Source organism: Ptychodera flava, chromosome 5 (assembly GCF_041260155.1).
Source record: "Ptychodera flava strain L36383 chromosome 5, AS_Pfla_20210202, whole genome shotgun sequence".
Classification (NCBI taxonomy): domain Eukaryota; kingdom Metazoa; phylum Hemichordata; class Enteropneusta; family Ptychoderidae; genus Ptychodera; species Ptychodera flava.
In genome coordinates, this window is record NC_091932.1 from 11,145,569 (window position 1) to 11,162,486 (window position 16,918).

The 16,918-nt window shown below is 36.1% G+C and overlaps 1 protein-coding gene across 1 annotated transcript in view; it reads right to left on the minus strand.

Moving 5' to 3' along the window:
• Positions 1–16,918, minus strand: part of LOC139132701 (uncharacterized) — a 220,793-nt gene that overhangs the window by 187,030 nt on the left and 16,845 nt on the right. Inside the window, exons 6-7 of the mRNA XM_070698968.1 lie at positions 2,079–2,291; positions 728–940 (exon numbers count right to left, since the gene is read on the minus strand). Of these exons, the coding sequence (XP_070555069.1) occupies positions 728–940; positions 2,079–2,291 (426 nt within the window). The remainder of the gene's footprint in view (positions 1–727; positions 941–2,078; positions 2,292–16,918) is intronic.

Here is a 16,918-nt window from a genome sequence, read left to right on the forward strand (position 1 = left end):
GATTGGGAGGGATAACAACACAATAGAGTCACAACCAGTTGAATGCTGTATAGGGTAATGGGATTTTTTTAATTTTAATACATCAAAAGTCATTTCTTTTTCTTCATGCAAACTGTGTATTTCTTTTTTGGGGGCATCAAGAGAAAATTTCTCGTGAACTAAAAGACCAATATTGTTAATAAATATGATTGGGCACATTTTCAAAAGTTATATACATCGTATATCTCACGTGTTATTGTGCCTTCAACATAGACCGGACATATCACACTTCCACCAGTTTTTCCGATCTTATTGATCCTTTTGGCGACAAAAGAAAATTGCATATCTTCTGATAGGCGATCATTGTTGGAATATGACATCAGAAATCGCCAAATAATTAGTGTCAATCAGTGTGAATAATTTTTTATTCAACATCTTTAAGGTCATCTTGTCCACTGCTTCGTGGTGGTACCAGCTGCCCATGATAGGAAGCGTACTCTGTTAGCATGCTACATGTATCAAGATTGAACCCGATTGACACGTTCAGTTTGATTAACCAAAACTACCAAATTGCTGCGGTGAAATCAAACCAGGAAAACCGTCAAAATTAATTAGGAAAAAGACTTGTCATATTCGATATCATATCGCCGTATCTACAATAAAGCGTCTTACAGATCCGCTTAGCTTTTCTGTAAGTGATCTGTGTCACTCAAAAATGATTATATGAGGTCATAAAATATTATCTTACGTGTTATTGTGCCAGTATTGTATCCAGAGCCAACCTGCTTGTCGCCGATGGTGTGTTTCAACCAGCATTGATTCTTTGGTGTTAGAACCCAAGCAACACAGCCATCAGTGTTTCTACAATCTTCGCAACACTCCTCGGGACTGTTTTTGATGTTCTTTTGTCCCTTGTTCAGGTCATTATGTGGTCTGCGGTAGCCTTCATCGATCTCACAACCTTCATGTAGCATCAGTGAGAATAGATATATTTCAATGACTGGGACCATACACACGCACTCGCACACATACATAGATACATACCGACGTAGAAGCTTTAGTTGATCGTATATTCGGATGTTCGTTATGTTGATGATAACACTTCCAATGAATTTGCAAACACGTGGCAAAAGTTTTAATTCAGAGACAAGTAGCCGTCTTCGATCTCACAACCTTCATGTAACATAAGTAAAACATTATTTCTAGTGATCAGCTAGCATTCTAATTTGGACGGTTTGTGGAACAGTATAGAGATGCAGCTGATAGCAGGTGCTGCCACTGCCACGACTTTTTTGTATTCATGCTTACACCGCAAAAATTGAGGTAATACTTCAGAAATTGTCATCGTTGATATACACGTATTTTGAGAAACGTAGCAGAAATAAGACCAAAAAGTCGAAATTATACAAATTGCAGGCGATTGGGAGGGATAACAACACAATAGAGTCACAACCAGTTGAATGCTGTATAGGGTAATGGGATTTTTTTAATTTTAATACATCAAAAGTCATTTCTTTTTCTTCATGCAAACTGTGTATTTCTTTTTTGGGGGCATCAAGAGAAAATCTCTCGTCAACTTGAAGGCGAATATTGTTAATAAATATGATTGGGCACATTTCGTATATCTTACGTGTTATTCTGCCTCCAACATACGCCGGACATATAACACTGCCACCAGTTTTTTCCGATCTTATTGATCCTTTTGGCGACAGAAGAAAATTACATATCTTCTGATCATTGTTGGAATGGGACATCAGAAATCGCCAAATAATTATTGTCAGTCAGTGTGAATAATTTGCTAAGTCAACCGTGAAAATAGAAAATGCTGACATCTTTAAGGTTATCTTGTCCACTGCTTCGTTGCTTCGTTGCTTCGTCAAGATTGACACGTTCAGTGTTATTCAGCAAAACTACCAAATTGCCGCAGTGAAATCAAACTGGGAAAGCCGCCACAAATTATTCAAGAAAATTGTTTGTCATGTTGGATATTACATCACCGCGTCTACGATAAAGCGTCTCACAGATCCACTTAATTTTTGTGTTGGTGACCTTCGTCTGACTAACAAACGATTATGCAAGCTCATAAAAAATTATCTTACGTGTCATTGTGCCAGTATAGAAGCCAGAGTCTGCCTGTTTTTCACCGATGGTGTGTTTCAACCAACATTGATTCTTTGGTGTTAGAACCCAAGCAACACAGCCGTCAGTGTTTCTACAATCTTCGCAACACTCCTCAGGACTGTTTTTGATGTTCTTTTGTCCTTTATTCAGGTCATTATGTGGTCTGCGGTAGCCTTCATCGATCTCACAACCTTCATATAGCATTGGAGAGAATAGATACATTTCAATGACTAGGACCACAAACACGCACTCGCACACATACATATATACGTGCATGCATGAATAAACACACACATCCTAACAGCTGGGTACACACGTACGCGTACACACACACGTACACACACACACCCACACACCCACACACACACACACACACACACACACACACACACACACACACACACACACACATACATACATACATACATACATACATACATACATACATACATACATACATACATACATACCATATTGAATTTGATTATCAGTAATAAAGGAACTGCTATGTTGAAGCTTTTGACGTTCGTGCATACAAAGAAGTCACAATTAAATAACTTACATTCGCCTTCCATGATTGCATGTGAACAAGATAAAAGAATGACTGGGTTAGAATCATGTAAAAATCGTACAATATGGAAGTTGTATATAAAGTTGAATAATTGTTACAATAAGCTTCACATTTATAACATAATCATCATCAAAATACTACCAGGTTTTCATAAAGTCAACGTCTGTCTTTTTCAAATCAAATTAAATCAATTATTTTAACATAATTAAACCTTTCGGTGAGAGCTACTAAGTGATAAGAACAAAAATTCCAGGCCATCGACATATGCCAACAGTGTTTACGGCACCAGAAGACCGGTGTTAGGCGTATCAGTGCTGCTTCAAGGGAAGGTGGTGTGATATTTTTCGATCCTGTGAAATTAAACTTTCAAAATGTTTTGGATAATTACAGATAATATATATATGTTTATGAAATGCATACAGAAAGTTATCACGTAATATTAGAAGCGATTCGTTGAATAATACCGGACATTATCGGATTGTTGTCTGTGCTATGTTGCTCCAACATGCACATAGTATCTACACAATCATTTCAGTATGGGATGTAATTGGTTGTTGATGGTAGGTGTACACGTAATGTTACATCAAGTTGGTTATTACGAGTGCAGGACCGCTATAATTCCTATAGTTATGATACTTCAGGTTCAATTATAGAATCATATTTCTCCCTATATAAAGGCTAGGTTTTGATTATATATTTTCTTACTCTAGCGATATTTAGCCGCTTAGAGCAATCAACTTATTTGGCATTTGTGCAGTCAAAATGAACCGGGAAAAACGTTCAATTTCTAATGAACAAATTAGATAAAATATAATCTCGTACACCTGAAGGTTTGTCTTTTATTGTAAACATCGGTTAGCGTCGTAAGCATCCACAGACGGCATTACAATATCTATTAAGGTTACAATATTTATCTGTTGTAATCGGATAACCCTCTTGAAGTAAAGTATAACAATAATAATAATAATAATAATAATAATAATAATAATAATAAGCTGACCGGAAACGCTCTCCGAAATTTATGACAGTGTTTTGCTTTGTTTCTTCTTCCGCGTTTTAATTGAATGTACTTTTGAAGATTATTAAAAGTAATTTGTGTTATTATATATATATATATATATATATATATATATATATATATATATATATATATATATATATATATATATATATGTGTATATATATGTATGTATATATATATATGTATGTATATATATATATATATATATATATATATATATATATATATATATATATATATAATATATATATATATTTATATTTGTGTGTGTATATGTGCGTGTCAAAAACCTTTAAAAACCTGTTAGGAACGAAGCTTATCATAGTTATGATGGATATTATTCCAGCAACAGAGAGTGTTTGAACTACATATGCACGCCGGTGTAAATACCTGACCGCGGATGTAAAATTGATTGAAATTCTGCGCACTCAAGGCTGACATTAAACTAGCTTGGAAAAAGATGTAGACAATGTCCGTTTTGGATCATTCCCCTTTTCAATTGAAAGTGCCTGCACTATTTATGTGCATCACTATTTATTTTTGAATTTCAACACTGTGACAGTTTATTTTGGTAACAAAAAGTGCTGGTCACCACTGAGAGATAAGGGCGATACATTCTGAAACAAAAAATAATCACAGGAAGCGATGGCCCGTGGCGACTATTGCGAAAAGGCAGAGGATTTGTACCGGGCCGTTGGCGCCATTTCAGACAAACAGCACACCAAAGAAAAGATTGCAAAATATAAAGAAAAAGAACATGCGACTATCTTACGTAAAAGATCATCATTCTGTTTGAAATTCCAAACAATCCTAATCGACATAGGCATTTCATGGTACGTGTTTCTTAAGAAAAACTAGAGAAAATTTCAAAGATTTATATAATTCGGTTGTTAACAGGACATCTGGAAAACTCATGGTAGGACTTGGTGTCACCCACATGTCAACATATATTTCAAGTGCAGATGCACACTTCTCCCTAACTTCAACAAGTTATATGTTGACTTGCTATTAGATGACCATATACATAAGTAAACGCAAAGTATAGTACAACCTCCGCCATCTTAACAGGTTGCTTTATTGGGCTTGCCCAGCAAAGCAAAGTGAGCTGTTTAATTTTTACCGCATTTTTGCCTACCTACCAACTTATTTACCTGCCTACAGCTTCTTTGCGTTCCGGGTAAATTTAAGATGATGATTATAAGTTGAACTGTCAAATATTACAGGTAAAAGGATGTCATTTCTGTATACTGTTTAGTCGGAATGAACGACATAATATACGCCTCTTTTTGACATCCCCGTTTTGAAACAAAAGCGAAACAAAGAAGAAACGACAAAAACATAGAATACCAAATAGTTAAAATAATACGTGTGCCAATTTTTTAAAATTTAAGAAATGCCGTCTCACCGTTTGTATTCTTTGAAAGCTTATACACACACTGAAACATGTTGTCTATACCCAGGGCTATATAGCACTAGTCCTCTGAAAATCTGTGGCTTCATAGCAAGTCGTCCATAAGCAAATACCGATAAATTGCAGAAATGAATGAACCCGGACCAATTGTAGCATCACAATTGTAGCATCACATTTGCAATGCAATTTCAAAACTTCATTGTATTTTACTTCCCAACTTGTAATCACATCGCGTGTTCTATTTTAATACTGTCACCGTTGATATCACAACTTATTTATGGATTTCAATATTTATTCCAAAGCACCGAGATTAATCTTTAAATGTTCTAAATTATGATGGGCATGTTTCGATAAAATCTCTGTCTTTCTCTGGATCATCAACGCAGCCGCGTATATCCGAAATGCAACCTCTGTTACACCGTTACATATACTTTGTATTATACGGCTAATTTTCAACCATATTTTACGTATTTCTAGGTTTTCAGGCACAATGTTACGTATGGTAGATGCGACTTCTAGTGTTATAGTTAAAAACACAGATAATTTTTTTTCAATGAGAAAAGATGGACCACGTTTTAAAGTAACATCTACTTACCGGTCCGAGAGAACGCCACTGCTACGATCAGGCTTATTAACAAAAAGCGTTCCATGCTGAGGTCTCTTTGGCAGTATTCTCAATTGATGAACCACGTCGCACGTTTTTAAAATATGTAGCTCTAAATGATGCAAGATGATTGGTCACTATTTGTGAAAAAAAATGTCATGATTTGCATGGATTTGCAATCATCCGAATGCGCATGACTTCACACCAACATTACAGAGTATATTTACAAATTACAGTAGTTCGGACCTCAAAAATGTAAAACTGACTTTGGTCAAAATATCTCCAAGCGAAGTTTCGACCATTCTTTTTCAAAACCAAGAATAAAAAATCAGAAGTGATCATGCAAATTTTGGCACGAGAAAAACAAGTTGCCCAATATTACCGATATATGAAAATACCCGCCATCCTCATGTTATCTCTATGAGGAAATACAATTCCGGATTTTCTCAAAACTAAGCCAGTGAAACTTTATTATCTCTGTAGGCTTCAAAATGACCCCAACCACCACATGTGGTAGACCAAAAGAAATGTGTATAAGTCTGAAAGTCCACAAAAACTGCCCTTGAGCTGCTTTCTATGTTAAGGTAGTATGTGCCTCGAAAGTGAAAAACTTAAACTTTTGCCCAAACTTTCCTTAAGAAATCTTTCTGCCATTCTTTTTCAAAATCAAGAATAAAATTCGGGGGTCACCGTGCAAATGTTGGCACTAGGGAATCAAATAACCCAAGATTTACGGATATTTAAATTCAAAATGGCCACCATCCCTATTTTAACGCAATAAAAAAATAAAATTTTTCGAATATCGAAAAACTAAACCAGTGAAAAGTTTTCTTACAACAAGAGCTTTAAATGAACCCACAAAAATGGTATATCAGAAAAGAATTGTAAAAATTTGAGAGTCCGAATTTGTGTCCCCCAGACGCGTTCTATCCTAAGCGAGATCCAATCTAAGAGCAGACAAACACAGGGATTAATTAAGACATTTGGCAGTAGGATGTCTGCATACCCTGTTGAACTTAGGCAATGTTTTTTGATAATATGTTTAAGCAAGGGAAGATAGCCTGTTAGCAAGCTGTCATATAATATAGTTACTGATCAAATGGATATCTGCCTGCCTACCTGCCGGTGCAAACAATCACATACGCAATACTTTCAGGTGTAACATCGTTAATATGACAGGTATGAAGAACGCCAATGTCTTCCAAGAAATCAATTAAGTCAACTTGAATAACTTGAATAATTATTGGTTTGATCTCTGTAACTGTCTAGACCTCTTCTGTGATCCTAGCATAATCGATGGTACATTTATCTTACACTCGAAAATACAACCGCTTGCTATACGTGCCTCTAGGTAATTTTTGTGCGGACATCTTTCTTGCGTAAAAGAACCGGCAAAACATAAATGTTGAAGATTTAGCATTTACTTAGATGCTTATAGGTTAAGCTTTTTTTATCTACAAAGCACGATCGTTCTGTAACACAGCTGATTTAGACTTTCTAATATGAGATTCAGGCATTTAAGTTAAAGCGTGGTGTTACTCTGCCGGCCATATATTATTCGAATAAAGTTGACAAATAAATGTAGAATTCGCCATCCACTCTACCCTCATATGTTTCCGTTACCATAAGTGGAAAGTAGTCAATGGTGTTTGCTTAAAGTACTGGCATTCAAATATCGCACAATAGAGTGTGAAATTTATTGCTTGTCAAATATTTAGATATCTATATCAATGTTTGAACAGCATTGGAATAGGAACTTCTACATATTTTGTCGAAAACGTCTCATCTTATATGAATTTACTGTCCTTCTTGGTCTTACGTTATATATAACACTATAAAGCATTTCAAGCACTTGCCTATAAAAAAGATCTTGTTATGGACTTCCTGAATCACAAGGGCTAGGGATTAAAGGCTGGTACGTCATGCCTTGACCCGCTGGTCAATATTTCATGGATTGTATTTTTATCATAATTTTTAGCATGGAGGAAGGGAAAGGTCAGTCGATGTTTTTCTGTTCATCGGTAAAGATGATGTTAGGAGATTAATCTTATTTTACATTTTTGTATAAATTGCACGTTCCTTCTTGATGGGATTTGAACTCACAACGTTTGGCATTCAGTCACCAACCCAAGGCATTACACTCGAAATAGTTCGGTCACGTTCTGGGGCCCCATTAGGAAAACTTCGGTTATTATGAACGAGGGGCCAGAGAAAGTTGTCTGTGCGTTATCACGTAAAAAACTGACCCCTGACACACACAAACACACACACACACACAAATACACACACACAAACAAACACATGGCGTGCAGAATCTTTCATAAGTGTGTGTAGATCCTGCAGACAAAGCTTCAAACAACATTATCTTTTTCTGTAGGAATTATTATATCGAATGTATAATAGATGTATTAAACTTTCATTCAGATAAGAGTATTACAACCTTCACTCGTTCCACTGTTTCTGACGAAGACATTTTTTTGAAAGCATTCATCTGTGCTAAATGAATTTGACATTCCTTGAAAGAGAAGGATAAAACACTGCCTACGTTGTATTGGAATACTAAACTGTACAAGAACCCTTACAAACAGCAGTTTATCACAGGATCAAGCAAATGCACAACAAAACATCTGTCAAAGTTATTGACTACAATTTTAAGAACCAGCAAAAATGGTCTTTTTTCGATATTGTGACAAAGTGTATGAAACGAGAGGTTGAATCAAATGTGGATACTTGAAAAATTCACTGGAATTGTTGCTTGATTTAAAAGTCAAGATAAACTAAAACCTAGGTTGTCATCTCTGGTGAAGCAAGCTTTTCTTCATAAAAATGGCAGTAGAAGGTATCAACACATTACCGTCAAACATAGGTCAGGTTATTTTGGTAACAACATGGTGGCTTAGCACAAATACACAGATGAAGAAATTCTTAAAATGCTTAATTTCTTAATCGACAAGGTATTTGTTAATTCAATTAAACAATCTATCATCATACCAATTGGTACAAATTATGCACACCTTCTTGCTCACTTATTTCGGTATTCATACGAAGCAAAGTTCCTACATTCTCTATGCAAAGCAGAGTCTAAAAACTTGCAAGGCGTTTTGACAACACGCACAGACACATTGGTGATTTGATTAGTCTAGGCAATCCAGACATATCAAATTACTTACATCATATTTATCCTGATGATTTGGAAATCACAGAAACAACGGAGAGTAAGAACTCAGCTCCACATATCGATCTGTTCCAACAAGTGGACACTAATGGGCTACACACTAAGCTGTATGACAAAAGGAATGATTTCGATTTTGAAATTATTAATTATCCCCACTTGTCAAGTAATATTCCATCTGCACCTGCTTATGGTGCGTACTTGTCTAAACTCAGATATTGTAGAGCTTGTGATTCCTACGCTGATTTTCAAATGAGACACAGCTCATTGGCATCAAACTATTGAGACAGGGAGACACACCACAAAGACTGGTGAGAACTTTCAAAAAGTTCTGTGGTCGATATGACGACATTGTGGCCTAGTACGGCATCTTGGTCACTCAAATAATTAGCGACAGCATTCGCGGCTTTGACTTATTTCAGTGATTCATATACTGTAGCACTTCAAACAATTTTGACAATTTCGGGACCAATCCTGACGGGTGTAGCATGCTAGCAGGGTACGCTTATTTATTCCGGACACCTGCTACCACCACTATCTGTGGTTCAAGATGGTCCTACTTAACTTTGTAAAGTACAAATGCCCCATTGACCTGGTAATATATTACCTTGGATGAAAATGATTATTGGACCAGTTTAGTGCAGACAGTTTTTGTGCAGACATGTTGAAGATTTCATATTTACTTAGGTGCTTATAAGTTCATTTTAAGCTTTTTTCCGACAAAAGGATGATCGTTCTGTATGTAACACAGTTTGATTTAGACCTTTCTAATATGAGATTCAGGCATTTAAGTTAAAGCGTGGTGTTACTCTGCCGGCCATATATTATTGAAGTAAAGTTGACAAGGTAATAAATAAATGTAGAATTCGCCATCCACTCTACCCTCATATGTTTCCGTTACCATAAGTGGAAAGTAGTCAATCGTGGATGTTAAAAGTACTGGCTTTCAAATATCGAAAAATAGAGTGTAAAATGTATTGCTTGTCAAATATTTAGATTCCGATATCAATGTTTGAACAGCAACGGAATTGTAACTTCTACATATTTTGTTAAACAAGTTGCATCTTTTATGAAGTTACAGTACTTCTTGGCCTTATGTTCTTATATATATTGCATTTCAAATATACCTTTTTATACACATTTTTTGTTATGGCCTTTCGGAATCACAAAGGCTAGGGATTGAAGGCTGACATTACCGCTGATCAATATTTCATAGATTGTATTTTTACCATAATGTTTAGCATGGAGAAAGGGGTACGTCAGTCAACACACACACACACATACACACACACACACACACACACACGCACGCACGCACACATGAAATGTTAAGGGGAGACATGGGGAGGCACACACACTCACTCAGGCAGAGATATAGACAGGTAGAGACTTACAAAGGGTCGGACGTATGGCACCGTATTCAATAAACAAGCTCAAGTAATGCAATGATTTGCTGCTGCATAACATTATTCTATTAAAAAGTACAATGCATCTAAGAACTTTGATCTCTTTGAAATATCGAATAAGTTCTATCTTATGCTGCAAAAAAATTGCTTTTAAATTGACCTACGTTTAGCTCCTTCCTGAAAATTGTCATATAGAAGGAAAGAAATATTGTAAGAAGTTTATCATATAAATCTGAAAGTTTACGACATGGAAGTCTTCTGGCCACTTCATAAGGATGCATTTATCATTATCCATGACGGAGGAATCGCTTAAACATTACTTTTAAAATTTGTTATCTGTTACATCTTTCATGCACCACAACCTTTTCAATCCTAAATCAAGTTTTTGAACAAAATGTCAGTCTATAATGAGACGTGTTGCACTTTCTACTTACCATATACCTGAATATCAATACTTCGAAATAAACACACAAGTGGACAATTAAAAGATCACTGCCGTGAACGTAAAGTTATATTGTTCTTACCTCTACACCCCCGACATTAACAAAATTATCAAATATTAGATTTAAGTTCACACTTTTTATCGCCAAACCCTTCTGTGTGGCAGGAGACCCAGTTATATTCCTAAATGTGATCTAATTAAGTAATAAAGCACACCCAGCGATGGTATGCCACGAGATTTTGATCAGTTCACGACATATATGCACGAGCGATAGCGAATGCATATATGATGTGAACAGGTCAAAATCGAGTGGTATATCGTCGCAGTGTGTGATTTATTGCTATTATATCATAACAGTATATTGCAATTCTGGTGTGGAACGTCAAAAACGGACTTTTGCTCAAGCTGAGAGCTGGCGCGTATGCCAGCCGTGGTATATTGCCAATATACCGGGTTCTTTTAACGTCTCGACCAATCAGATCGCTGTATTTGCACCATCGATATACTTGTATGATATAATTCACATTATATCATAACATACTGACCCCCCTATTGGGCATTTCAAAAACATGGTGGCCCCCCCATCACCAAAGTCAAAAATAGGGTGACCCCCATGAATCCACCGCCCCCCCTGGCTGAAGCAATTGACCAGTCCCTTAGCTACATGCTCGCGTGTACCTCCATGCTCCTTGTGTCATATACCCCGAGGAAAGTCCAAGACCAAGAATTGCTGTCTTTTTACTCAAATTTATCTTCATCCATCTTTGTGCATGGGTTTATTGCACCAAGATTTCAGTATTAAATTTTTGTCTTTATTCTCGTAACTGTGTAGACCGCGAAAGTTCGTTGCACAGCTGACGGACTGCAGCGGTCTCAGTGAACGATCGTTGTATGGTTGACGCCTTTGTATGGTTGACGAGTAGCCCTGTGTACAGATCTGTGTGTTCCCGGCGTTATACGGCCTCCACCACAGCTGTATAATGCCGGGAACACACAGACATGTACACAGGGCTAGGCTTCGAGCAGCCCAGATCAGTGGTGATCTCACCTGATAGCAATACCACGATCATTGTTGTGGCTAGCTTACTAGATCAAAAGAAACCGGAAAGTTCAAATGCGATTGAATAGCACAAGCGCCAGCACTTTGCGTGTATTGGCTTTCGTCTTGCCAGGGTCTAGCCGCGTACAGTACTGGGCAGAGTACAATCACGCTTTCTGAGCACAAGCATCACTAGGTATTACACCTAATCCAAGACGAGTCTGTATGTAAAAGTTTCCCATCGAGTCTGTGTATAAAACTTCCCATCGTGCTGTGTCTTCAGAACGAGTCAACTTTGTATGTAAAATTTACCCACCGAGTCTGCGTATAAAACTTCCCAGCTATAGCTGTGCCCTCGGAACGAGACTGTATGTAAAATTTTGCTGTGTGTAGTTGTATCATCAGAACGAGGCCCGATATATATAAACTTTTTGCAGCTCTATCGCTGTATCAGAACGACGTTCTGTATATAAGAAACTTACTCAGCTCAGCTTGATCAGAACGAGGCTGTATATATAAGATTTTGCAGCGCTATCAGATACTGTAAACGTCAGCAGCTGCCTCGAAAACGAGGCTCAATGTAAAATCTTCGAGCTGTATCAAAGTCCGATGTATGTATGTATGTATGTATGTATGTATGTATGTATGTATGTATGTATGTATGTATGTATGTATGTATGTATGTATGTATGTATGTATGTGTGTATGTGCGTACTTATTATGTATGTGTGTATGTATGTATTCTACATGTATGAATGAATACGCTATATGCGTGCGCGTATTTTTTTCAATATGTATGTATATGTAACTATATGTATGCATACGCGAACATGTGTGGGGCAATGTATCTGTATATGTGTGTATACACACGCACACATATATATGTATATTTTCCGCCTTTTCTATCTCTAAAAAAAGCTTGATTGTGTAAATTAATTTTTTTACATTTGGCACCTGGTACAGAAAAGGCATATAACAATAGAAAACGTCAATCCGGTGAAGAACCATCGTTCATAAATTTGTTGTGGAGAAAATTGCGCCACTGGGGTTTATAAATGTTGCAAACTCCCAATGTTTATTATAGACAGTAGAATATCATTCCAAATTGTAGTTGCACAGTAGTTGATTTTGTCAAGTACTTATAAATTTTAATAAATGTGTTACAAATGAGTATAAATTAATCATGAATTAGTATACATTAAGGTTACTTGACCCACGCAAATCAATGCTGCTCGACGGCACAAGTCAAACTTCAATTTTTAACTGACCATTGTGCCTGGACTAAACAATCAAGATTATGATTCATTGTAAGCTTTAGGGTAAAATCTATCCCAAGTGAAAGTTACATGTCCGCCCTCAAGTTTTTTTATTTGAAAAAACTCGATTTTTTCAGCAATTGGTCCGTCGAGTGGTGCGAGAACACTCAGTTTGATTTGCTCCCATGCTCGTAAATAGCCGTAACCCAAGAACACTAAGTTCGATATGTCATCTTTTCATTTTGGTTGATTTAATGCCAAGTGACAAATCACAACATGCTGTCAGCTCCATGATCAGACAAATCGTCACGTTAGCATAATATTTTTGAAGTGTTTTGTTAATGTGTAAAACAATTATATTACCGGGAAAGACATCCACTTACCCTGCTGTGATTACGCAGCGGAGCTGGGGCTTCGCGATCGGGTCAAGGGTCAGCGCTACAGAACCAGGCAGTCGATAAGCCACAGCACTGGTGCATAATCACAGCTACAATTATATGTGATATGTTTTTACGGTTTTATATCCAAAGACCCTGTGTTTAACAATATGAGTCGTCTCAAGCAAATTGATAGTACGTACACAGTAAAAAATGCGGACGCGTCTTTACGCTTTCAAAATGTAGATGTTAGATATTGTTAACACTAGTGATCATATTATTAACAATGATGTTGTAAACCTGAACACGGAGAGTTAACAACCATCTCCTTCAAGTGTTCAAAAACTCAGCATTACAGAAATTTTACAATACTGTAAAGCAAGTAATAATCTTTAGCGTTTTTTACTTTACTATGGCTATACTAAATCTATTACTGCTTCGCTGTCCGACAAAGTACATGGATTTTGATGTAACAAATTTCCCACTAAGTGAAAAATATCTCCGGTCTAAAATTGCTGAAAGCATGTTTTTTCTAAAAAAGGAAGTAAACATAATAATTTTACACGTTTATTACTGGTTGAATTTTGAAATTTTGAAAAGAAAATCAGATAACCACCATGAACGTATGTATGTATGTATGTATGTATGTATGTATGTATGTATGTATGTATGTATGTATGTATGTATGTATGTATGTATGTATGTATCTATGTATGTATGTATCTATGTATGTATCTATGTATATATGTTTCTATGTATCTATGTATGTATCTATGTATAGTCAGGTGGCTACAAAAATATCGTTACACGGATGACAAAAGTGCCAAATTAGCAACAGATGTTTGTATATATATGTAGATCAAAATTAACTAAAATACTGGGCCACTGGAAAGGTTCGATGACGTCATAAATTCAAATGACCGTCATTATAACGCTTAAAAATGGTGAATTACGTCTAATTCAGGCAGTTTTCAATATTTTTTTTAATAAACTGACACAAACATCCCAAATTACAAATGCAACATGAAACCGATGCAAATCAATTATTATGATGACGTCATAAAGCCAAAATGGCCGATCGAATTCAAAATGTGCCAAATAATATCGTCTTAAAATGTTCAAATGCTGTTAATTAAGCCTGTTCCCAGCATTTTAGTGTGTGAACTGAAATTAACACCCCAAATTACAGACAAAACATATAATTGATGCAAATTAATTATTTTGATGACGTCATAAAACCAAAATGGCAACCGAAATTACAAAATAGCCTATGAAGTTCATTATATGCTTAGTACAATAGCCCATTTACGTGACAAAATGATAGTTTAAAGGTAATGTACAATTTGTCTTGATGATCCATAAACTCAAAATAAAAGATAGATGTACTAAAACTTAGCCGATAAGCTCAACACAAATTACAAACTATTATGAAATTATTTATTATTTAACGATGGCCTCTGTCTGAAAAATTGAATCACTCTAAAGGAAATTAAGGCAACTTTACCCGGCAGTTCTACTTTTGAACGTGTTACTTATAGTGCGTAGATCAATAGTAGTGTGATTTCATGATAACGAAAAACATAGCGAGAAACTGGTGAATAAATCATGCCTTGACCCTGATCATGTGACCTTGGGCCCTGAAAAAAAGGTTTTATGTGTATGATTTTGGTCTTTTCCTTCCTTTGTTTCAGAAGCCTTTTTCGTTTGTTGAATTTTCTTGGTTTTTATGTCTCGATGTGTGGTGACAGACACGTACTTTTGTGCCACAGTAGTTTTTTTTTGGTGGATGTGCTGGCTTAAAAAGACTGTTTGGTAAGGGGTTTGTGAACAAAGAGAAGACTTGTTTCGCCTTTTGAAACTAGCTTAGCTTACTTTTTGCAGTTTTCGTGAATTTTATTAAAAGCGTTTGCCTTTCGTTTTTCGTCTTGTGTTGCTGTTTGGAAACCATAAACATAAAAACACGCCAGGAAGAACATAAACAGAAATAGAAAGTTAAACAAAGACAAGAACTCAGAAAGATTCTCAGATTCATCAACAATCTTGCAAATCAAACCTTAACAAAATGTTGCAATCAAAGTATTAAGCGAAGGCTTGAAATTCATTCCCGCTCCGAAGTGTCTATACAGAAAAATTGTCGTATGAGATATCAACAAATTTATTCGCATAGTAAGATTGTGCATCATCATTAGAAACAAATAGTCAATCAATCAGACATCTGTTCTAACATAAGTCAATGTACGACACTACTAACAGCGGAAAACCCAAAATTTGTAAAACTGTCTCAAAGCAACTTAGATCGATAGAGGAAAGTCCATTCGCAACCCACATCAGAAAGAACATGACTCTAGCAGAAAAGACTGCTCGAACAATGTGTCTAAAAACAAACAAATTTCAATAAAACCCATCAATAAAGGAAGAGGCATGGCAGTTGTGAATAAGACAAATGACGCTAAAGAAAGTTATAGACAGCTGCGAAATGTACACTATTTCATTTGAAATCATTTATCTGCGACATCATTGACGAGGTGATTTACAGTTTCCCCATTCTCATAAGTAGAATAATTTGTACACCACGATGGTATCTCCTGCTAAAAATACACAAAACCCAAGCAAAAGGAACAATCATCTCCCAACGTCTCAATAGAAAAGGCTGCTCGAACCCAATAAACCAAATATCAGAATTTCTAGACTTTGTCATAAAACCAATCGTTCAAAGACGACTTACATATGTCAGGGACACAGAAACTTCATTAACTAGTTAGAATCAATAAAAAAGCAAACTCTATAACACTAGACGTGGTATCAATGAAGAAAAACACGCCAAAAATGAAGCCATAAATGCAGCGATCGTAGCGTTGGACTCTGAAACAGTACCAGCCATCTGATACGATACAAAAAACCCACCAACAACGTACATGGAACCCTTACTGTCGATCATTCTGAAACGCAACATAATTTAATTCAAATGAGAAAAAGACCAAAAAATATATGGATGCAGCTCACAAGAAATTGCTGATATCACATATCATAAAAAGTTATATTAAATCCCAAATCCGGTCAAATATTCGTATGGAAATTTAAAAGGTGACATTTTCATGATTTACACAGTAACAGAACATCAACTTCTAACATTCAGAGCATTTGTCGAGGAGTGCAACACCATGAATCCTACTTTCAACTTGGGAATTCGTAACTGAACATTCGATCGACAAAATCTCATGCCTTGTGGTCTTCAAATGTCAGATACGCAATCGACAGAGATGGCTCGATTTTAAAACCCACACAAAACCTGACGACGATATTTATCTGCCACCAACCTTCAAATGCTTCATTAAAGATGAATTACTCAGATATGTTCGTACATGCAAAAAAATATGGACTTCATAAAAAGGTTAATATCTCAACGCAAAAACTTCAGCAACGAGAAAACACACAATGAAAGACATACCTTGTATCAAAAAGAAGTTACTGTAATAAAACGTCAGCCATCCTTCATCAACAAACATAAGAGTAATGATG